Here is a 23,105-nt window from a genome sequence, read left to right on the forward strand (position 1 = left end):
GGCAGAGGCAAATATTTACCCAACGTCCAGGCAAAACGGTCCATTTTTGGAAATAATGGGAAATCCCCGAGCCTGCGGAAAGTGCGGGCGTAGGCATTTTATGATTGGAAAGCAGGGAGGGTATGGCGAAGAGGGGGGCATGTCAGAGCTATATAAGGCTGCCGAAATCAGCAGTGCTTTGGTGCAAATCTCGTCTTCTAGACAGAATTGCATCCCTGGTACCAGCTGGTGATTGATGTCTGTACGACCGTCAATTAACCTACCTCAACTGAATCCAGTCGTTGTGAGTTTGGCTAATCATTTCTTCCTTAAATTTTAACTTATGAGTTGTTGTTTAAGCTTAAAGTCAGATTGCCGGAGCTAGCCTGGGCCAGTGTAGGGTGGAGACGGCTTTACTCCTACACTGATTAGCAGCTGATGCAGCTTACTGCGTGGCCTGCCTGAACTAAAGCGATGCGTGATTTACGTGACGTCACGTGTCATTATCAGAATACCCGTGAGGAAGTTCCCCACATTGTTCTGAGTGTTTTGATATATGACATGTTAATGTTGTAAAAATGTTTTTGATTTTACATATATTGGGGTCAGGGCTGCGGAACAATCAATAGAAAAGTCGGTAAAGGAGCCGGTCGAGTTTTGTGTAGAGAGTTCGAAAGCTTGCCGAGTTATAAACCTCAAAAGTTTATAATGAGAGTCTGTGGGAAAAGGCCATTTTGAGACCCGGCACCGGAAGTACCGGAAGTCCGATCGCTTAGAAAAGTAATAGCAACAAACTTCAGACCAGGTTCTACAACATATCTGAATTTGTTGCATGTGGCTCGAAAGCTCTAGGAGGAGTTACTCTTAATAAATTTGTGTCTAAGCTTAAATAGGAAAACAGAATTTTGGCTTCTACAAAGCAAGATAATTAGAAGACCATACACAAGAGACAATAAAGAGAAACAGTGCAGATTAGTGTAAATACTCTATGTTCAAACAATATTAGGTGTTCAGAAATACTGGAATGAACACAGTGTTATAGCAGCAGTTACTTGAGATATTGTAAAGGATTGTGCAAACCAGCAAACGACTAAAATGTGAGACAGCATGAGCAAACAAGTATTAGCTGCAGATTGTGCTCTTCTAAAGCCGAAAAATAATAATAATTGTAAATTCTGGAAAAACTCTACATGACCTGAAGCTATTAAGATCAGATATTCATACAGAGACTGTTTACTTTGGCTTAACATTTAAGTTTGATAAATTTACAGGTCACTCCCTAAGACTAGAGCCTGACAAATAGATCTATAAGAAGTCATTGAGAGCTACAGCCGAATGCTTACTTCTGAATATCCAAACAAATCCCTGACTCCTGTTCTGCTTCAGCAAGGCATTAAAATGAGTTTTGAGTCCAGAGGATCCTCCCTTTAATTCCACAAATTAGACAGTAGACACTAACACCTAGAGTTAATCCCTGAATTCCATGCCAAGTTGGTTCTGTGTGTATAAAAAGCCTGGAGTGTAAGTTGGCAGTCACTAAGCTAAGGTGAAGGAGCATCCAGATCATCTCCCAACACTGAAGCATCATGGAGTCCAGAGCATCTCTCTCCATTCTAGCCTTGCTTATTGGCTTCACACAAGCCCTCTATCTCAACCAACCCGAGCACGTGGACATCACGTCAAGGATTCTCACCATCAACAACGGTCTGTTAACTCCCTAATCTCAACCTCACTGCACCAGCAGTATTACTGCTTAAAGTTCTACAATTATAGACCTAGAACCTGCCTCCTAAGATATGGATTTTGCAATTCATTCTTGTCTTCTTTATTTTGCTTGCTTGCTCGCACCAGTGGGAGAAACTGCTGGCAAAAGTTTTATTTGAGAAAAGAATGCATGACTCAAAATACTTAGAGACCACCATTAGTACTGTTTATTGGTTTTGTTGTGTTTATCCCTTTTTGTTTCTCTGCATGAAGGATCCAGCAAAGAGTTGTTGGAGGGAGACATACTCTTGCCCAGAAGCAGGAATGCTCTGGACTGCAGTGACAACAGCTGCTTTTGGAAGAAGTCCTCAAATGGCCTAGTGCAGGTGCCTTACGTATTGAGCAAGGTTTTCTGTAAGTGAAAGACTTCCTTATTTACACTGTTCACTTATGACACATCTCTGTTTATTTCTCTTTAATGTGTTGCCTGTGTTCTTTACAGCTTCCTCTGACAGGACTGTTATTACCAATGCCATGGCTTCCTTCCACAACAAAACCTGCGTCCGTTTCGTTCCCAGGACAAATCAAACTGATTACCTCAGCATAGAGAGTCAAGATGGGTGAGAACCACTGCACCATTCGCAGTAACTGTAAAAAAAGTTGTTATTTATTTCTCATTTGATGCAGTGACCATATGTTGACCTGGTCAATCTCCTGTTATTTCTCTCAGATGCTACTCTTATATAGGCAAAGCAGGTGGTGCTCAGGTGGTCTCTCTCGACAGGTCGGGTTGTGTTTACTACGGCATCGCCGAGCACGAGCTAAACCATGCACTTGGTTTCTACCACGAGCATTGTAGGAGTGATCGCGACAGGTACGTGACCATCAACTGGGAAAACATCGATCCATCCTCACAGTCTAGTTTTAAGCTGAGGAACACCAACAACCTCAACACGACGTACGACTACTCTTCTGTGATGCATTATGGAAGAACATTTTTCTCCATCAACGGTCTGGACACCATCACTCCCATTCCCGATCCGTCAGTGGAGATCGGACAGAGAAACGAACTGTCTGCCATCGACATCCGGAGGATCAACAAGCTCTACAAATGCTGAAATTCTTCAGAAATGTTGACTTAAACTTTGCTGTAACATTGTGTAACTGCCAAAAATAGATGACCCAGTAATGACATCATTGCTGTGCTAACAAAATATGGAATCCTACAATAAAATGGCTATAAGCATCTTTTTCCTAGCGTGTGCTTTAATAACGTATTTCACCTGAAACACATCAAGCAGTTTTTAATCATCCCAGAATCATCAATGCTGAAAAAGGTGTATTGTCACACCCTTAATATTTAATTTGCATATCATACAAGTGACATAATTTTATTAAATATCATTTTGTGTAAATGTAAGGGCACTTTGACATGTCTGACTACTTATGAGTATAAACATTATTTGTTTGAGGACAGTCACCAAATATAGTGTCAGAAAACAGGGGGTGTCTTCGAGATTAAATTCAGACCCAAATGCAGGGATAGCTAAAAACATGCGTTATTAAATAAAACATAACACAAAAAAACAGGTACTCCAGTGGCAGTTCTAGGATTTTTCTGTAACAGGGGCCATCAAGGGGCCACATGTTACATTTAGGGGCCAAGTACAGGGTACATTCAAGCACACAAAATAATTTATTCAGTACGGTGCAAATACATTTCGGCAGTCATTCCTTTTTCAAACGCTCGAGTGCCGCCAATTGTTTGGTGGTGGAATTGCATCTGTAATCGTTTTGAAAAACTCTCCGGTTTCTTTTCTCGTCGATGATTGATGGAACGGGCAATCAGGGGCCAATCAGTTTTTAGTACTCAAAGAAACAGGCCGGAGACACGAAGACGACACGAAGACGCCACAAAGACGAGGATTCCGCTCTGCACGAGGCAATGTAAATCGAATAAATAGGGAGACAATTAGACACATGAGGAAAAGATGTGCTGAAGCGGGAAGAAATTAGACACTTGCGGGGGGGGGGGGGGGCATTGGGGGAAGACACCTGAACATGTAACGAAAACAAAAAGAGACACAGCAAATAAAAGGGAAAAAGTCCGGGCTACATCCTGACATATAGGCTCAACTGTAGAAGTCACGGCCTGTGAGAAAACCTAATGTACCAGGACCTGTTGTTAGGATGTTGTTGACATATTTGTCCCAAAATATTGGAATTGTCCAGGGAGTTGTGGAGATTTGGTAATGCTGTCTTTGAATTTTGCTTCACTCTGTCGGACAGTTCAAGATACTTTGAGTGAAACTGATAAGTGAGGCTTAGAAATACACCAAAATAGTCCACAACACATTCTATCAGCTGAGGAATATGCTTGAATTAGACAACGTTAATATTACATCAGTTAGCTTGAACAGAGACACACAACAGAGCTTTGTCTCAAGATGCATTCTGGCTTTGGGTACTCGTAGTAAGATACTGTACGTACCAAAGACCTGTCATCGATCTGAGTACTAAAATTGTTTAGAAATTTCACTGTCACCGTACCCAATTGACAAGGTATTAGACTTAATAAACTTTTGGAATCAAAGACATAGCAGTCGATCAGTAACCAGGAGATGATCTAGTTGTCCAACACATTGACGGTACAGTCTTTCAGCTTGAGTGTATGGATTCTGTGGTCAGTTTTTATTCTTTAGTCTTCAATGTAACAGAAATGACATCTGCATTCTCGTAGTTGGAACCTAGACAATAAGATGGTGTGAAGTCAAAGTCACGTTCCTCATGTTACTATTTGTGGCTCCTCGATATGAGATTAACATAACCACTTTCCTGTTACTATGTTTCCTGTTTGCCAGTGAATGAGTTGGACATGAACATGGGTAGAGCCCGATGTCACGACTAGATCACTGACCGCCTAGCTCCGATCCCAATACCCTAGTCTTTCCACATCAACTAGAAAGGCCAGTATGGTTCAGGAAGTGCTATGACAGTGGCTGATGTAAAATGATAGCCTAGTGTTGCCTATGGCAGCGTGGAATCCTCTTGTTATGTCATCTGGTGTCTAGTCTGTGTCCCTGTTTCGTGTTTTTTAATTTATTAAATCCTGTTTATTTTACACTATCCTGCATTCGGGTCTGTTTCTGTCCCGCGTCGCTAACAGAAGGATTCCACCACTCCAAGACCCAGCAGGATAGCGCCAGCCTGGACCAGCCCTGTGGGAGTATTTTTTTTAAATAGTTAGTTTTGTTTTGTTTTTTTCTGTGTCCTGCTACATTGCCCCGAACCTATCCTGTGGGGGACGTTGCTTCACTTCCGGTTTTCCGTGGAGGACGCCACCCCACTTCCTGTCTGCGGGGAGTGTTGCAGGCACCTGTTTGGGGATATTTTAGTTGACCATTTGCTCTGTGGAGATGGATTTTTTACCCTGCCCTCCATCTCCTTTTCTGTTTTCCAAGACATGAGTCTGGTCGTGGAGAGTCGGGGTTGTGCTCGGCCCTTATGCTCGGTTGTTTATATTGCTCGGCCCTTCTGCTCAGCTGTTTACATCACTCGGCCCTCTCTGGCTGCCTCGCCGTGTGCCTTGCTCCCCCCCACCTGCCTCGCCATGTGCCTTGCTTCAGTCTCCTGGATTTCGCCGGGATCTTGGTCCCTCAGATATGCGATTGGCTCGTCGGGAGCCGTACCTCGAGGTGGTGGTGGTGGGGGGAGGTTACTGTCAGGATCTAGCCCATACTTTGGCCATGTGCTTTTGTTGATGTTCTGTGTTCATGTTCCTGACCCGCACTTTTCTCTTTTTCCCTGCCTCTGCACACCGGTTTCTTATGTGGTTAATAGTGTTGTATATTTAACTGTGCAGTGTTGCCAGTGGCAGCGCGGAGTCCTCCTATTATGTCATCTGTCGTCTAGTCTGTGTCCCTGTTTTGTGTTTTTTAAGTTATTAAATTCTGTTGATTTTATGCTATCCTGCGTTTGTGTCGGTTGTTGTCCCAGTGTCCCTGACAGACAAGTTGAACATAAACACTTTCTTGTTACCATGTCCCCTGGTTTCCAATGAATGAGTTGGGCGAGAACATGGGTAGAGCTCGATTTCACGACTAGATTACTGATGGCCTAGCTCCGATCCCAATACCCTAGTCTTTCCACATCCACTAGAAAGACCGGTATGGTTCAGGAAGTGCTATGACAGTGGCTGATGTAAAATGATAATATAGAGCTTTGGTCTTCAATCTGACTTGAAAATGGTGAGTAATGCTGCAGGTTTCATTCCAATGAAGACGCAAGTTCACCTTACTTTACCTGAGTACTCAATTTGTCTGCATTCTCAAGCAAGAATTAGTTGCAGATTATGCTTCTCCAAAGCCAAAAAATAATAATAATTGGAAATTTTGAAAGAAAACTCTACATGACCTAAAGCTATAAAGATCAGATATTCATACAGAGACTGTTTACCTTGGCTTAACTCCTAAGGTCATCAATTTTACAAGTCACTCCCTAAGACTAGAGTCTGACAAATAGATCTATAAGAAGTCATTATGAGCTACAGTCGATCCCTTACTCCTGAATATCCAAACAAATCCCTGACTCCTGTTCTGCTTCAGCAAGGCATTAAAATGAGTTTTGAGTCCAGAGGATCCTCCCTTTAGTTCCACAAATTAGACAGTAGACACTAACACCTAGAGTTAATCCCTGAAAACCACACCAAGTTGGGTCTGTGTGTATAAAAAGCCTGGAGTGTAAGTTGGCAGTCACTGAGCTACGGTGAAGGAGCATCCAGATCATCTCCCCACACTGAAGCATCATGGAGTCCAGAGCATCTCTCTCCATTCTAGCCTTGCTTATTGGCTTCACACAAGCCATCTATCTCAACCAACCTGAGCATGTGGACATCACGTCAAGGATTCTCACCATCAACAACGGTCTGTTAACTCCCTAATCCCAACCTCACTGCACCAGCAGTATTACTGCTTAACATTCTACATTTATGGGCCTAGAACCTGTCTTGTTCTAATATCATGAATTTGCAATTACTTATTTAACAAAAAAAAAAATCCTTACTCAAAATTAGTACTGCTTATTGGTTTTGCTGTTTATCCCTTTTTGTTTCTCTGGATGAAGGATCCAGCAAAGAGTTGTTGGAGGGAGACATACTCTTGCCCAGAAGCAGGAATGGTCTGGTCTGCATTGACAACAGCTGCTTTTGGAAGAAGTCCTCAAATGGCCTAGTGCAGGTGCCTTACGTATTGAGCAAGGTTTTCTGTAAGTGAAAGACTTCCTTATTTACACTGTTCACTTATGACACATCTCTGTTTATTTCTCTTTAATATGTTGCCTGTGTTCTTTACAGCTTCCTCTGACAGGACTGTTATTACCAATGCCATGGCTTCCTTCCACAGCAAAACCTGCATCCGTTTCGTTCCCAGGACAAACCAATCTGATTACCTCAGCATAGAGAGTCAAGATGGGTGAGAACCACTGCACCATTCGCAGTAACTGTAAAGTATATAGCTGTTTTTTATTTCTCTATATATTGACATGGTCAATCTCCTGTTATTTCTCTCAGATGCTACTCAAATGTGGGCAGAGCAGGTGGTGCTCAGGTGGTCTCTCTCAGCAGGTTGGGTTGTGTTCACTATGGCATTGCCGAGCACGAGCTAAACCATGCACTTGGCTTCTACCACGAGCATACTAGGAGTGATCGTGACAGCTACGTGACCATCAACTGGGAAAACATCGATCCATCCACACAGTCTAATTTTCAGCTGAAGAACACCAACAACCTCAACACGACGTACGACTACTCTTCTGTGATGCACTATGGAAGAACAGCTTTCTCCATCAACGGTATGGACACCATCACTCCCATTCCCGATCCGTCAGTGGAGATCGGACAGAGAAACGAACTGTCTGCCATCGACATCCGGAGGATCAACAAGCTCTACAAATGCTGAAATTCTTCAGAAATGTTGACTTGATTAAACTTTGCTGTAACATTGTGTAACTGCCAAAGATAGACGACCCAGTAATGATGTCATTGCTGTGCTAACAAAATATGGAATCATACAATAAAATGGCTACAAGCATCTTTTTCCTAGCTTGTGCTTTAATAACGTATTTCACCTGAAACACATCAAACTGTTTTTAATCATCCCAGAATCATCAATGCTGAAAAAGGTGTATTGTAACACCCTTAATATTTAATTTGCATATCATACAAGTGACGTAATTTTATTAAATATCATTTTCTGTAAATGTAAGGGCACTTTGACATGTGACTGTCCTTTGTTTGAGGACAGTCACCAAATATCGTGTCAGAAAACGGGGGGTGTCTTCGAGATTAAATTCAGACCCAAATGCAGGGATAGCTAAAAACATCCGTTATTAAATAAAACATAACACAAAAATACAGGTACTCCAGTGGCAGTTCTAGGATTTTTCTGTAACAGTGGCCATTAAGGGGCCACATGTTACATTCAGGGGCCAAGTACAGGGTACATTCAAGCACACAAAATAATTTATTCAGTACGGTGCAAATATGTTTCGGCAGTCATTCCTTTTTCAAACACTCGAGTGCCACCAAATGTTTGGTGGTGGAATTGCATCTGTGATCGTTTTGAAAAATTCTCCGGTTGCTTTCCTTGTCGACGATTGATGGAACGGGGCAATCAGGGGCCAATCAATTTCTTCAGGGACCAGGGCCCCTGTGGCCCCTCCTCTAGAACCGCCCCTGCGGTACTCAAAGAAACAGGCCGAAGACACAAAGACGACACGACGACGCCACAAAGACGAGGATTCCGCTCTGCACTAGGCAAGGTGACCGGAATAAATACGGAGACAATTAGACACATGAGGAAAAGATGTGCTGAAGCGGGAAGAAATTAGACACGGGCGGGGGGGGGGGGGGCAGACACCTGAACACATAACGAAAACAAAAAGACACAAAGCAAATAAAAGGGAAAAAGTCCGGGCTACATCCTGACTTATAGGCTCAACTGTAGAAGTCACGGCCTGTGAGAAATCCTAATGTACCAGGCCCTGTTGTTAGGATGTTGTTGACATATTTGTCCCAAAATATTGGATTATTCCACGCAAGCAAGTTAAGTCAAGTCAAGTCAAAAAGCTTTTATTGTCATTTCAACCATACATAGCTGTTGCAGTACACAGTGAAATGAGACAACGTTTCTCCAGGACCATGGAGCTACATAAAACAAAGACAGAGCAAAGGACTTAGTTAGTAGTCCTAGCCACGTAAAGTGCAACTGTGCAACCTGGTGCAAACAGTGCAGGGCAAGACAGTACATGACAAGATAAACAAGACAGTGCATTACAAAAGAAAGTGCAAATAAAAACTAGATTTGTGAAGTTTGTCATGACAAACTTTGATGTTGTCTTTTACAAAGCAAGTATTCACAAAGGCCGGTGTTTTTGGAAGTGAGTGGACATAAGGATCAGTGTTACGTTTGGAGGCAGGTGGAGACGAGCATGTGATGTCATCTTAATACTCTTGAGGAAGTTCCCCACATTGGGCTGAGTGTTTTGATATATGACATGTTAATGTTATAAAAATGTTTTTGATTTTGCATAAATTGGGGGCGGGGCTACGGCACAACCGAAAGACCAGTCGGTACACCAATTTAACCTTTGTTCGGAGTATCACCCTAAAGCAGTGGTCCCCAACCCCCGGGCCGCGGACCAGCACCAGTCTGTGGACCAAATGGTACCGGGCCGCCCAAGGAATACCATATACCAATACCAATACCGCGCCTGCGCAAAATATCGTGATATCGGGCCGGGTTTAGGTGACGCCTGGAGCTGAGCGGCTGCAAGAGGCAGTGGTGTTGTAGCTTTGGTGGAGAGAGAAGGTGTGTATCCCTCTTCTCTCTGTTCACTGGTACTTTGTCATGTTTAACAGTGCTTGGTGTACGTGTATATTGTGTTTGCTCAAATTTAACCCACAAATTAGCAAAAATGAGCACGAAACAGACGTCGTTAGAAAGTTAGAAACTCTGCCGGTGTTCTGGATTAAAGTCATGGCGGAATACCCTGAGATTGTCACCACAGCACTTACATCCCTATCAACATTTCCGACATGCTATCTGTGTAAAGCGGGGTTTTCTGCAGTGACGGCAACCGAAACAAAACAACAGAATAAACTGGACATAGGCAACACACTTCGGGTGTCATTGTCTCCTATTACCCCAGATGGAACCGTCTCGTTGTAAAGAAACAAGCTCAGGGTTCTCATTGATTTAGCGTTGTAGTGAGTTAAAAAGGCATGTTTAAATACATTTAAATTAAAATGATTTATGTTAATTTAATTGTATAGCAGCCACCCCCCACCGCCCACCCCCAGCGGGGCGCAGTAAAATGATCAAACATTGACCGGTCCGTGGCGAAAAAAAGGTTGGGGACCACCGCCCTAAAGGAGCTGGTCGAGTTTTGTGTAGAGAGTTCGAAAGCTTGCTGAGTTATAAACCTCAAAAGTTTATGATGGGAGTCTATGAGAAAAGGCCATTTTGAGACCCGGCACCAAAAGTACCGGAACTCCAATCGCTTAGAAAAGTAATAGCAACAAACTTCAGACCAGGTTCTACAACATATCTGAATTTGTTGCATGTGGCTCGAAAGCTCTAGGAGGAGTTACTCTTAATAAATTTGTGTCTAAGCTTAAATAGGAAAACAGAATTTTGGCTTCTACAAAGCAAGATAATTAGAAGACCATACACAAGAGACAATAAAGAGAAACAGTGCAGATTAGTGTAAATAATCTATGTTCAAACAATATTAGGTGTTCAGAAATACTGGAATGAACACAGTGTTATAGCAGCAGTTACTTGAGATATTGTAAAGGATTGTGCAAACCAGCAAACGACTAAAATGTGAGACAGCATGAGCAAACAAGTATTAGCTGCAGATTATGCTCTTCTAAAGCCGAAAAATAATAATAATTGTAAATTCTGGAAAAACTCTACATGACCTGAAGCTATTAAGATCAGATATTCATACAGAAACTGTTTACTTTGGCTTAACATTTAAGTTTGATAAATTTACAGGTCACTCCCTAAGACTAGAGCCTGACAAATAGATCTATAAGAAGTCATTGAGAGCTACAGCCGAATGCTTACTTCTGAATATCCAAACAAATCCCTGACTCCTGTTCTGCTTCAGCAAGGCATTAAAATGAGTTTTGAGTACACAGGATCCTCCCTTTAGTTCCACAAATTAGACAGTAGACACTAACACCTAGAGTTAATCCCTGAATTCCATGCCAAGTTGGTTCTGTGTGTATAAAAAGCCTGGAGTGTAAGTTGGCAGTCACTAAGCTAAGGTGAAGGAGCATCCAGATCATCTCCCAACACTGAAGCATCATGGAGTCCAGAGCATCTCTCTCCATTCTAGCCTTGCTTATTGGCTTCACACAAGCCCTCTATCTCAACCAACCCGAGCACGTGGACATCACGTCAAGGATTCTCACCATCAACAACGGTCTGTTAACTCCCTAATCTCAACCTCACTGCACCAGCAGTATTACTGCTTAAAGTTCTACAATTATAGACCTAGAACCTGCCTCCTAAGATATGGATTTTGCAATTCATTCTTGTCTTCTTTATTTTGCTTGCTTGCTCGCACCAGTGGGAGAAACTGCTGGCAAAAGTTTTATTTGAGAAAAGAATGCATGACTCAAAATACTTAGAGACCACCATTAGTACTGTTTATTGGTTTTGTTTTGTTTATCCCTTTTTGTTTCTCTGCATGAAGGATCCAGCAAAGAGTTGTTGGAGGGAGACATACTCTTGCCCAGAAGCAGGAATGCTCTGGACTGCAGTGACAACAGCTGCTTTTGGAAGAAGTCCTCAAATGGCCTAGTGCAGGTGCCTTACGTATTGAGCAAGGTTTTCTGTAAGTGAAAGACTTCCTTATTTACACTGTTCACTTATGACACATCTCTGTTTATTTCTCTTTAATGTGTTGCCTGTGTTCTTTACAGCTTCCTCTGACAGGACTGTTATTACCAATGCCATGGCTTCCTTCCACAACAAAACCTGCATCCGTTTCGTTCCCAGGACAAATCAAACTGATTACCTCAGCATAGAGAGTCAAGATGGGTGAGAACCACTGCACCATTTGCAGTAACTGTAAAAAAAAGTTGTTATTTATTTTTCATTTGATGCAGTGACCATATGTTGACCTGGTCAATCTCCTGTTATTTCTCTCAGATGCTACTCTTATATAGGCAAAGCAGGTGGTGCTCAGGTGATCTCTCTCGACAGGTCGGGTTGTGTTTACTACGGCATCGCCGAGCACGAGCTAAACCATGCACTTGGTTTCTACCACGAGCATTGTAGGAGTGATCGCGACAGGTACGTGACCATCAACTGGGAAAACATCGATCCATCCTCACAGTCTAGTTTTAAGCTGAGGAACACCAACAACCTCAACACGACGTACGACTACTCTTCTGTGATGCATTATGGAAGAACATTTTTCTCCATCAACGGTCTGGACACCATCACTCCCATTCCCGATCCGTCAGTGGAGATCGGACAGAGAAACGAACTGTCTGCCATCGACATCCGGAGGATCAACAAGCTCTACAAATGCTGAAATTCTTCAGAAATGTTGACTTAAACTTTGCTGTAACATTGTGTAACTGCCAAAAATAGATGACCCAGTAATGACATCATTGCTGTGCTAACAAAATATGGAATCCTACAATAAAATGGCTATAAGCATCTTTTTCCTAGCGTGTGCTTTAATAACGTATTTCACCTGAAACACATCAAGCAGTTTTTAATCATCCCAGAATCATCAATGCTGAAAAAGGTGTATTGTCACACCCTTAATATTTAATTTGCATATCATACAAGTGACATAATTTTATTAAATATCATTTTGTGTAAATGTAAGGGCACTTTGACATGTCTGACTACTTATGAGTATAAACATTATTTGTTTGAGGACAGTCACCAAATATAGTGTCAGAAAACAGGGGGTGTCTTCGAGATTAAATTCAGACCCAAATGCAGGGATAGCTAAAAACATGCGTTATTAAATAAAACATAACACAAAAAAACAGGTACTCCAGTGGCAGTTCTAGGATTTTTCTGTAACAGGGGCCATCAAGGGGCCACATGTTACATTTAGGGGCCAAGTACAGGGTACATTCAAGCACACAAAATAATTTATTCAGTACGGTGCAAATACATTTCGGCAGTCATTCCTTTTTCAAACGCTCGAGTGCCGCCAATTGTTTGGTGGTGGAATTGCATCTGTAATCGTTTTGAAAAACTCTCCGGTTTCTTTTCTCGTCGATGATTGATGGAACGGGCAATCAGGGGCCAATCAGTTTTTAGTACTCAAAGAAACAGGCCGGAGACACGAAGACGACACGAAGACGCCACAAAGACGAGGATTCCGCTCTGCACGAGGCAATGTAAATCGAATAAATAGGGAGACAATTAGACACATGAGGAAAAGATGTGCTGAAGCGGGAAGAAATTAGACACTTGCGGGGGGGGGGGGGGGGCATTGGGGGAAGACACCTGAACATGTAACGAAAACAAAAAGACACACAGCAAATAAAAGGGAAAAAGTCCGGGCTACATCCTGACATATAGGCTCAACTGTAGAAGTCACGGCCTGTGAGAAATCCTAATGTACCAGGACCTGTTGTTAGGATGTTGTTGACATATTTGTCCCAAAATATTGGAATTGTCCAGGGAGTTGTGGAGATTTGGTAATGCTGTCTTTGAATTTTGCTTCACTCTGTCGGACAGTTCAAGATACTTTGAGTGAAACTGATAAGTGAGGCTTAGAAATACACCAAAATAGTCCACAACACATTCTATCAGCTGAGGAATATGCTTGAATTAGACAACGTTAATATTACATCAGCAGCGGCAGCTGTGGTTAGCTTGAACAGAGACACACAACAGAGCTTTGTCTCAAGATGCATTCTGGCTTTGGGTACTCGTAGTAAGATACTGTACGTACCAAAGACCTGTCATCGATCTGAGTACTAAAATTGTTTAGAAATTTCACTGTCACCGTACCCAATTGACAAGGTATTAGACTTAATAAACTTTTGGAATCAAAGACATAGCAGTCGATCAGTAACCAGGAGATGATCTAGTTGTCCAACACATTGACGGTACAGTCTTTCAGCTTGAGTGTATGGATTCTGTGGTCAGTTTTTATTCTTTAGTCTTCAATGTAACAGAAATGACATCTGCATTCTCGTAGTTGGAACCTAGACAATAAGATGGTGTGAAGTCAAAGTCACGTTCCTCATGTTACTATTTGTGGCTCCTCGATATGAGATTAACATAACCACTTTCCTGTTACTATGTTTCCTGTTTGCCAGTGAATGAGTTGGACATGAACATGGGTAGAGCCCGATGTCACGACTAGATCACTGACCGCCTAGCTCCGATCCCAATACCCTAGTCTTTCCACATCAACTAGAAAGGCCAGTATGGTTCAGGAAGTGCTATGACAGTGGCTGATGTAAAATGATAGCCTAGTGTTGCCTATGGCAGCGCGGAATCCTCTTGTTATGTCATCTGGTGTCTAGTCTGTGTCCCTGTTTCGTGTTTTTTAAGTTATTAAATCCTGTTTATTTTACACTATCCTGCATTCGGGTCTGTTTCTGTCCCGCGTCGCTAACAGAAGGATTCCACCACTCCAAGACCCAGCAGGATAGCGCCAGCCTGGACCAGCCCTGTGGGAGTATTTTTTTTAAATAGTTAGTTTTGTTTTGTTTTTTTCTGTGTCCTGCTACATTGCCCCGAACCTGTCCTGTGGGGGACGTTGCTTCACTTCCGGTTTTCCGTGGAGGACGCCACCCCACTTCCTGTCTGCGGGGGGTGTTGCAGGCACCTGTTTGGGCATATTTTAGTTGACCATTTGCTCTGTGGAGATGGATTTTTTACCCTGCCCTCCATCTCCTTTTCTGTTTTCCAAGACATGAGTCTGGTCGTGGAGAGTCGGGGTTGTGCTCGGCCCTTATGCTCGGTTGTTTATATTGCTCGGCCCTTCTGCTCAGCTGTTTACATCACTCGGCCCTCTCTGGCTGCCACGCCGTGTGCCTTGCTCCCCCCCACCTGCCTCGCCATGTGCCTTGCTTCAGTCTCCTGGATTTCGCCGAGATCTTGGTCCCTCAGATATGCGATTGGCTCGTCGGGAGCCGTACCTCGAGGTGGTGGTGGTGGGGGGAGGTTACTGTCAGGATCTAGCCCATACTTTGGCCATGTGCTTTTGTTGATGTTCTGTGTTCATGTTCCTGACCCGCACTTTTCTCTTTTTCCCTGCCTCTGCACACCGGTTTCTTATGGGGTTAATAGTGTTGTATATTTAACTGTGCAGTGTTGCCAGTGGCAGCGCGGAGTCCTCCTATTATGTCATCTGTCGTCTAGTCTGTGTCCCTGTTTTGTGTTTTTTAAGTTATTAAATTCTGTTGATTTTACGCTATCCTGCGTTTGTGTCGGTTTTTGTCCCAGTGTCCCTGACAGACAAGTTGAACATAAACACTTTCTTGTTACCATGTCTCCTGGTTTCCAATGAATGAGTTGGGCGAGAACATGGGTAGAGCTCGATTTCACGACTAGATTACTGATGGCCTAGCTCCGATCCCAATACCCTAGTCTTTCCACATCCACTAGAAAGACCGGTATGGTGCAGGAAGTGCTATGACAGTGGCTGATGTAAAATGATAATATAGAGCTTTGGTCTTCAATCTGACTTGAAAATGGTGAGTAATGCTGCAGGTTTCATTCCAATGAAGACGCAAGTTCACCTTACTTTACCTGAGTACTCAATTTGTCTGCATTCTCAAGCAAGAATTAGTTGCAGATTATGCTTCTCCAGAGCCAAAAAATAATAATAATTGGAAATTTTGAAAGAAAACTCTACATGACCTAAAGCTATAAAGATCAGATATTCATACAGAGACTGTTTACCTTGGCTTAACTCCTAAGGTCATCAATTTTACAAGTCACTCCCTAAGACTAGAGTCTGACAAATAGATCTATAAGAAGTCATTATGAGCTACAGCCGATCCCTTACTCCTGAATATCCAAACAAATCCCTGACTCCTGTTCTGCTTCAGCAAGGCATTAAAATGAGTTTTGAGTCTAGAGGATACTCCCTTTAGTTCCACAAATTAGACAGTAGACACTAACACCTAGAGTTAATCCATGAAAACCACACCAAGTTGGGTCTGTGTGTATAAAAAGCCTGGAGTGTAAGTTGGCAGTCACTGAGCTACGGTGAAGGAGCATCCAGATCATCTCCCCACACTGAAGCATCATGGAGTCCAGAGCATCTCTCTCCATTCTAGCCTTGCTTATTGGCTTCACACAAGCCATCTATCTCAACCAACCTGAGCATGTGGACATCACGTCAAGGATTCTCACCATCAACAACGGTCTGTTAACTCCCTAATCCCAACCTCACTGCACCAGCAGTATTACTGCTTAACATTCTACAGTTATGGGCCTAGAACCTGTCTTGTTCTAATATCATGAATTTGCAATTACTTATTTAACAAAAAAAAATCCTTACTCAAAATTAGTACTGCTTATTGGTTTTGCTGTTTATCCCTTTTTGTTTCTCTGGATGAAGGATCCAGCAAAGAGTTGTTGGAGGGAGACATACTCTTGCCCAGAAGCAGGAATGGTCTGGTCTGCATTGACAACAGCTGCTTTTGGAAGAAGTCCTCAAATGGCCTAGTGCAGGTGCCTTACGTATTGAGCAAGGTTTTCTGTAAGTGAAAGACTTCCTTATTTACACTGTTCACTTATGACACATCTCTGTTTATTTCTCTTTAATATGTTGCCTGTGTTCTTTACAGCTTCCTCTGACAGGACTGTTATTACCAATGCCATGGCTTCCTTCCACAGCAAAACCTGCATCCGTTTCGTTCCCAGGACAAACCAATCTGATTACCTCAGCATAGAGAGTCAAGATGGGTGAGAACCACTGCACCATTCGCAGTAACTGTAAAGTATATAGCTGTTTTTTATTTCTCTATATATTGACATGGTCAATCTCCTGTTATTTCTCTCAGATGCTACTCAAATGTGGGCAGAGCAGGTGGTGCTCAGGTGGTCTCTCTCAGCAGGTTGGGTTGTGTTCACTATGGCATTGCCGAGCACGAGCTAAACCATGCACTTGGCTTCTACCACGAGCATACTAGGAGTGATCGTGACAGCTACGTGACCATCAACTGGGAAAACATCGATCCATCCACACAGTCTAATTTTCAGCTGAAGAACACCAACAACCTCAACACGACGTACGACTACTCTTCTGTGATGCACTATGGAAGAACAGCTTTCTCCATCAACGGTATGGACACCATCACTCCCATTCCCGATCCGTCAGTGGAGATCGGACAGAGAAACGAACTGTCTGCCATCGACATCCGGAGGATCAACAAGCTCTACAAATGCTGAAATTCTTCAGAAATGTTGACTTGATTAAACTTTGCTGTAACATTGTGTAACTGCCAAAGATAGACGACCCAGTAATGATGTCATTGCTGTGCTAACAAAATATGGAATCATACAATAAAATGGCTACAAGCATCTTTTTCCTAGCTTGTGCTTTAATAACGTATTTCACCTGAAACACATCAAACTGTTTTTAATCATCCCAGAATCATCAATGCTGAAAAAGGTGTATTGTAACACCCTTAATATTTAATTTGCATATCATACAAGTGACGTAATTTTATTAAATATCATTTTCTGTAAATGTAAGGGCACTTTGACATGTGACTGTCCTTTGTTTGAGGACAGTCACCAAATATCGTGTCAGAAAACGGGGGGTGTCTTCGAGATTAAATTCAGACCCAAATGCAGGGATAGCTAAAAACATCCGTTATTAAATAAAACATAACACAAAAATACAGGTACTCCAGTGGCAGTTCTAGGATTTTTCTGTAACAGTGGCCATTAAGGGGCCACATGTTACATTCAGGGGCCAAGTACAGGGTACATTCAAGCACACAAAATAATTTATTCAGTACGGTGCAAATATGTTTCGGCAGTCATTCCTTTTTCAAACACTCGAGTGCCACCAAATGTTTGGTGGTGGAATTGCATCTGTGATCGTTTTGAAAAATTCTCCGGTTGCTTTCCTTGTCGACGATTGATGGAACGGGGCAATCAGGGGCCAATCAATTTCTTCAGGGACCAGGGCCCCTGTGGCCCCTCCTCTAGAACCGCCCCTGCGGTACTCAAAGAAACAGGCCGAAGACACAAAGACGACACGACGACGCCACAAAGACGAGGATTCCGCTCTGCACTAGGCAAGGTGACCGGAATAAATACGGAGACAATTAGACACATGAGGAAAAGATGTGCTGAAGCGGGAAGAAATTAGACACGGGCGGGGGGGGGGGGGGCAGACACCTGAACACATAACGAAAACAAAAAGACACAAAGCAAATAAAAGGGAAAAAGTCCGGGCTACATCCTGACTTATAGGCTCAACTGTAGAAGTCACGGCCTGTGAGAAATCCTAATGTACCAGGCCCTGTTGTTAGGATGTTGTTGACATATTTGTCCCAAAATATTGGATTATTCCACGCAAGCAAGTTAAGTCAAGTCAAGTCAAAAAGCTTTTATTGTCATTTCAACCATACATAGCTGTTGCAGTACACAGTGAAATGAGACAACGTTTCTCCAGGACCATGGAGCTACATAAAACAAAGACAGAGCAAAGGACTTAGTTAGTAGTCCTAGCCACGTAAAGTGCAACTGTGCAACCTGGTGCAAACAGTGCAGGGCAAGACAGTACATGACAAGATAAACAAGACAGTGCATTACAAAAGAAAGTGCAAATAAAAACTAGATTTGTGAAGTTTGTCATGACAAACTTTGATGTTGTCTTTTACAAAGCAAGTATTCACAAAGGCCGGTGTTTTTGGAAGTGAGTGGACATAAGGATCAGTGTTACGTTTGGAGGCAGGTGGAGACGAGCATGTGATGTCATCTTAATACTCTTGAGGAAGTTCCCCACATTGGGCTGAGTGTTTTGATATATGACATGTTAATGTTATAAAAATGTTTTTGATTTTGCATAAATTGGGGGCGGGGCTACGGCACAACCGAAAGACCAGTCGGTACACCAATTTAACCTTTGTTCGGAGTATCACCCTAAAGCAGTGGTCCCCAACCCCCGGGCCGCGGACCAGCACCAGTCTGTGGACCAAATGGTACCGGGCCGCCCAAGGAATACCATATACCAATACCAATACCGCGCCTGCGCAAAATATCGTGATATCGGGCCGGGTTTAGGTGACGCCTGGAGCTGAGCGGCTGCAAGAGGCAGTGGTGTTGTAGCTTTGGTGGAGAGAGAAGGTGTGTATCCCTCTTCTCTCTGTTCACTGGTACTTTGTCATGTTTAACAGTGCTTGGTGTACGTGTATATTGTGTTTGCTCAAATTTAACCCACAAATTAGCAAAAATGAGCACGAAACAGACGTCGTTAGAAAGTTAGAAACTCTGCCGGTGTTCTGGATTAAAGTCATGGCGGAATACCCTGAGATTGTCACCACAGCACTTACATCCCTATCAACATTTCCGACATGCTATCTGTGTAAAGCGGGGTTTTCTGCAGTGACGGCAACCGAAACAAAACAACAGAATAAACTGGACATAGGCAACACACTTCGGGTGTCATTGTCTCCTATTACCCCAGATGGAACCGTCTCGTTGTAAAGAAACAAGCTCAGGGTTCTCATTGATTTAGCGTTGTAGTGAGTTAAAAAGGCATGTTTAAATACATTTAAATTAAAATGATTTATGTTAATTTAATTGTATAGCAGCCACCCCCCACCGCCCACCCCCAGCGGGGCGCAGTAAAATGATCAAACATTGACCGGTCCGTGGCGAAAAAAAGGTTGGGGACCACCGCCCTAAAGGAGCTGGTCGAGTTTTGTGTAGAGAGTTCGAAAGCTTGCTGAGTTATAAACCTCAAAAGTTTATGATGGGAGTCTATGAGAAAAGGCCATTTTGAGACCCGGCACCAAAAGTACCGGAACTCCAATCGCTTAGAAAAGTAATAGCAACAAACTTCAGACCAGGTTCTACAACATATCTGAATTTGTTGCATGTGGCTCGAAAGCTCTAGGAGGAGTTACTCTTAATAAATTTGTGTCTAAGCTTAAATAGGAAAACAGAATTTTGGCTTCTACAAAGCAAGATAATTAGAAGACCATACACAAGAGACAATAAAGAGAAACAGTGCAGATTAGTGTAAATAATCTATGTTCAAACAATATTAGGTGTTCAGAAATACTGGAATGAACACAGTGTTATAGCAGCAGTTACTTGAGATATTGTAAAGGATTGTGCAAACCAGCAAACGACTAAAATGTGAGACAGCATGAGCAAACAAGTATTAGCTGCAGATTATGCTCTTCTAAAGCCGAAAAATAATAATAATTGTAAATTCTGGAAAAACTCTACATGACCTGAAGCTATTAAGATCAGATATTCATACAGAAACTGTTTACTTTGGCTTAACATTTAAGTTTGATAAATTTACAGGTCACTCCCTAAGACTAGAGCCTGACAAATAGATCTATAAGAAGTCATTGAGAGCTACAGCCGAATGCTTACTTCTGAATATCCAAACAAATCCCTGACTCCTGTTCTGCTTCAGCAAGGCATTAAAATGAGTTTTGAGTACACAGGATCCTCCCTTTAGTTCCACAAATTAGACAGTAGACACTAACACCTAGAGTTAATCCCTGAATTCCATGCCAAGTTGGTTCTGTGTGTATAAAAAGCCTGGAGTGTAAGTTGGCAGTCACTAAGCTAAGGTGAAGGAGCATCCAGATCATCTCCCAACACTGAAGCATCATGGAGTCCAGAGCATCTCTCTCCATTCTAGCCTTGCTTATTGGCTTCACACAAGCCCTCTATCTCAACCAACCCGAGCACGTGGACATCACGTCAAGGATTCTCACCATCAACAACGGTCTGTTAACTCCCTAATCTCAACCTCACTGCACCAGCAGTATTACTGCTTAAAGTTCTACAATTATAGACCTAGAACCTGCCTCCTAAGATATGGATTTTGCAATTCATTCTTGTCTTCTTTATTTTGCTTGCTTGCTCGCACCAGTGGGAGAAACTGCTGGCAAAAGTTTTATTTGAGAAAAGAATGCATGACTCAAAATACTTAGAGACCACCATTAGTACTGTTTATTGGTTTTGTTTTGTTTATCCCTTTTTGTTTCTCTGCATGAAGGATCCAGCAAAGAGTTGTTGGAGGGAGACATACTCTTGCCCAGAAGCAGGAATGCTCTGGACTGCAGTGACAACAGCTGCTTTTGGAAGAAGTCCTCAAATGGCCTAGTGCAGGTGCCTTACGTATTGAGCAAGGTTTTCTGTAAGTGAAAGACTTCCTTATTTACACTGTTCACTTATGACACATCTCTGTTTATTTCTCTTTAATGTGTTGCCTGTGTTCTTTACAGCTTCCTCTGACAGGACTGTTATTACCAATGCCATGGCTTCCTTCCACAACAAAACCTGCATCCGTTTCGTTCCCAGGACAAATCAAACTGATTACCTCAGCATAGAGAGTCAAGATGGGTGAGAACCACTGCACCATTTGCAGTAACTGTAAAAAAAGTTGTTATTTATTTTTCATTTGATGCAGTGACCATATGTTGACCTGGTCAATCTCCTGTTATTTCTCTCAGATGCTACTCTTATATAGGCAAAGCAGGTGGTGCTCAGGTGATCTCTCTCGACAGGTCGGGTTGTGTTTACTACGGCATCGCCGAGCACGAGCTAAACCATGCACTTGGTTTCTACCACGAGCATTGTAGGAGTGATCGCGACAGGTACGTGACCATCAACTGGGAAAACATCGATCCATCCTCACAGTCTAGTTTTAAGCTGAGGAACACCAACAACCTCAACACGACGTACGACTACTCTTCTGTGATGCATTATGGAAGAACATTTTTCTCCATCAACGGTCTGGACACCATCACTCCCATTCCCGATCCGTCAGTGGAGATCGGACAGAGAAACGAACTGTCTGCCATCGACATCCGGAGGATCAACAAGCTCTACAAATGCTGAAATTCTTCAGAAATGTTGACTTAAACTTTGCTGTAACATTGTGTAACTGCCAAAAATAGATGACCCAGTAATGACATCATTGCTGTGCTAACAAAATATGGAATCCTACAATAAAATGGCTATAAGCATCTTTTTCCTAGCGTGTGCTTTAATAACGTATTTCACCTGAAACACATCAAGCAGTTTTTAATCATCCCAGAATCATCAATGCTGAAAAAGGTGTATTGTCACACCCTTAATATTTAATTTGCATATCATACAAGTGACATAATTTTATTAAATATCATTTTGTGTAAATGTAAGGGCACTTTGACATGTCTGACTACTTATGAGTATAAACATTATTTGTTTGAGGACAGTCACCAAATATAGTGTCAGAAAACAGGGGGTGTCTTCGAGATTAAATTCAGACCCAAATGCAGGGATAGCTAAAAACATGCGTTATTAAATAAAACATAACACAAAAAAACAGGTACTCCAGTGGCAGTTCTAGGATTTTTCTGTAACAGGGGCCATCAAGGGGCCACATGTTACATTTAGGGGCCAAGTACAGGGTACATTCAAGCACACAAAATAATTTATTCAGTACGGTGCAAATACATTTCGGCAGTCATTCCTTTTTCAAACGCTCGAGTGCCGCCAATTGTTTGGTGGTGGAATTGCATCTGTAATCGTTTTGAAAAACTCTCCGGTTTCTTTTCTCGTCGATGATTGATGGAACGGGCAATCAGGGGCCAATCAGTTTTTAGTACTCAAAGAAACAGGCCGGAGACACGAAGACGACACGAAGACGCCACAAAGACGAGGATTCCGCTCTGCACGAGGCAATGTAAATCGAATAAATAGGGAGACAATTAGACACATGAGGAAAAGATGTGCTGAAGCGGGAAGAAATTAGACACTTGCGGGGGGGGGGGGGGGGGGGGATTGGGGGAAAACACCTGAACATGTAACGAAAACAAAAAGACACACAGCAAATAAAAGGGAAAAAGTCCGGGCTACATCCTGACATATAGGCTCAACTGTAGAAGTCACGGCCTGTGAGAAATCCTAATGTACCAGGACCTGTTGTTAGGATGTTGTTGACATATTTGTCCCAAAATATTGGAATTGTCCAGGGAGTTGTGGAGATTTGGTAATGCTGTCTTTGAATTTTGCTTCACTCTGTCGGACAGTTCAAGATACTTTGAGTGAAACTGATAAGTGAGGCTTAGAAATACACCAAAATAGTCCACAACACATTCTATCAGCTGAGGAATATGCTTGAATTAGACAACGTTAATATTACATCAGCAGCGGCAGCTGTGGTTA

General features: G+C 42.6%; 5 protein-coding genes across 5 annotated transcripts; all 5 read left to right on the forward strand.

Annotated features, from left to right (window-relative positions):
- Positions 1–1,157: 1,157 nt before the first annotated feature.
- Positions 1,158–2,920, forward strand: LOC125139112 (hatching enzyme 1.2-like). The gene is made up of 4 exons (XM_047802050.1): positions 1,158–1,683; positions 1,957–2,097; positions 2,186–2,303; positions 2,414–2,920. Exons 1-4 carry the CDS (start codon positions 1,566–1,568, stop codon positions 2,799–2,801), a joined length of 765 nt encoding a protein of 254 aa, XP_047658006.1. The 5' UTR covers positions 1,158–1,565; the 3' UTR covers positions 2,802–2,920.
- Positions 2,921–6,206: 3,286 nt separating this feature from the next.
- On the forward strand, positions 6,207–7,761 carry LOC113649233 (hatching enzyme 1.2-like). Its single transcript, XM_027156908.2, has 4 exons — positions 6,207–6,605; positions 6,805–6,945; positions 7,034–7,151; positions 7,250–7,761. The coding sequence occupies exons 1-4, from the start codon at positions 6,488–6,490 to the stop codon at positions 7,635–7,637; spliced, it is 765 nt and encodes a 254-aa protein (XP_027012709.1). The 5' UTR covers positions 6,207–6,487; the 3' UTR covers positions 7,638–7,761.
- A 3,009-nt stretch (positions 7,762–10,770) lies between these two features.
- LOC125145498 (hatching enzyme 1.2-like) lies at positions 10,771–12,410 on the forward strand. Its single transcript, XM_047818558.1, has 4 exons — positions 10,771–11,172; positions 11,446–11,586; positions 11,675–11,792; positions 11,904–12,410. The coding sequence occupies exons 1-4, from the start codon at positions 11,055–11,057 to the stop codon at positions 12,289–12,291; spliced, it is 765 nt and encodes a 254-aa protein (XP_047674514.1). The 5' UTR covers positions 10,771–11,054; the 3' UTR covers positions 12,292–12,410.
- A 3,214-nt stretch (positions 12,411–15,624) lies between these two features.
- LOC125145501 (hatching enzyme 1.2-like) lies at positions 15,625–17,265 on the forward strand. Its single transcript, XM_047818582.1, has 4 exons — positions 15,625–16,111; positions 16,309–16,449; positions 16,538–16,655; positions 16,754–17,265. Exons 1-4 carry the CDS (start codon positions 15,994–15,996, stop codon positions 17,139–17,141), a joined length of 765 nt encoding a protein of 254 aa, XP_047674538.1. The 5' UTR covers positions 15,625–15,993; the 3' UTR covers positions 17,142–17,265.
- A 3,009-nt stretch (positions 17,266–20,274) lies between these two features.
- LOC113649231 (hatching enzyme 1.2-like) lies at positions 20,275–21,913 on the forward strand. The gene is made up of 4 exons (XM_027156906.2): positions 20,275–20,676; positions 20,950–21,090; positions 21,179–21,296; positions 21,407–21,913. Exons 1-4 carry the CDS (start codon positions 20,559–20,561, stop codon positions 21,792–21,794), a joined length of 765 nt encoding a protein of 254 aa, XP_027012707.1. The 5' UTR covers positions 20,275–20,558; the 3' UTR covers positions 21,795–21,913.
- Positions 21,914–23,105: the final 1,192 nt, after the last annotated feature.

This window comes from Tachysurus fulvidraco, chromosome 1 (genome assembly GCF_022655615.1).
Source record: "Tachysurus fulvidraco isolate hzauxx_2018 chromosome 1, HZAU_PFXX_2.0, whole genome shotgun sequence".
Classification (NCBI taxonomy): Eukaryota; Metazoa; Chordata; class Actinopteri; order Siluriformes; family Bagridae; genus Tachysurus; species Tachysurus fulvidraco.

Bases quoted from the DNA above. Each gene is read 5' to 3' on its own strand.
- LOC125139112 (XM_047802050.1), top strand. From the start codon at position 1,566: ATGGAGTCCAGAGCATCTCTCTCCATTCTAGCCTTGCTTATTGGCTTC. The intron at 1,684-1,956 runs GTCTGTTAACTC...CTCTGCATGAAG, and splicing joins GATTCTCACCATCAACAACG to GATCCAGCAAAGAGTTGTTG. The intron at 2,098-2,185 runs GTAAGTGAAAGA...TGTTCTTTACAG, and splicing joins CGTATTGAGCAAGGTTTTCT to CTTCCTCTGACAGGACTGTT.
- LOC113649233 (XM_027156908.2), top strand. From the start codon at position 6,488: ATGGAGTCCAGAGCATCTCTCTCCATTCTAGCCTTGCTTATTGGCTTC. The intron at 6,606-6,804 runs GTCTGTTAACTC...CTCTGGATGAAG, and splicing joins GATTCTCACCATCAACAACG to GATCCAGCAAAGAGTTGTTG. The intron at 7,152-7,249 runs GTGAGAACCACT...TATTTCTCTCAG, and splicing joins AGCATAGAGAGTCAAGATGG to ATGCTACTCAAATGTGGGCA.
- LOC125145498 (XM_047818558.1), top strand. From the start codon at position 11,055: ATGGAGTCCAGAGCATCTCTCTCCATTCTAGCCTTGCTTATTGGCTTC. The intron at 11,587-11,674 runs GTAAGTGAAAGA...TGTTCTTTACAG, and splicing joins CGTATTGAGCAAGGTTTTCT to CTTCCTCTGACAGGACTGTT. The intron at 11,793-11,903 runs GTGAGAACCACT...TATTTCTCTCAG, and splicing joins AGCATAGAGAGTCAAGATGG to ATGCTACTCTTATATAGGCA.
- LOC125145501 (XM_047818582.1), top strand. From the start codon at position 15,994: ATGGAGTCCAGAGCATCTCTCTCCATTCTAGCCTTGCTTATTGGCTTC. The intron at 16,112-16,308 runs GTCTGTTAACTC...CTCTGGATGAAG, and splicing joins GATTCTCACCATCAACAACG to GATCCAGCAAAGAGTTGTTG. The intron at 16,450-16,537 runs GTAAGTGAAAGA...TGTTCTTTACAG, and splicing joins CGTATTGAGCAAGGTTTTCT to CTTCCTCTGACAGGACTGTT.
- LOC113649231 (XM_027156906.2), top strand. From the start codon at position 20,559: ATGGAGTCCAGAGCATCTCTCTCCATTCTAGCCTTGCTTATTGGCTTC. The intron at 21,091-21,178 runs GTAAGTGAAAGA...TGTTCTTTACAG, and splicing joins CGTATTGAGCAAGGTTTTCT to CTTCCTCTGACAGGACTGTT. The intron at 21,297-21,406 runs GTGAGAACCACT...TATTTCTCTCAG, and splicing joins AGCATAGAGAGTCAAGATGG to ATGCTACTCTTATATAGGCA.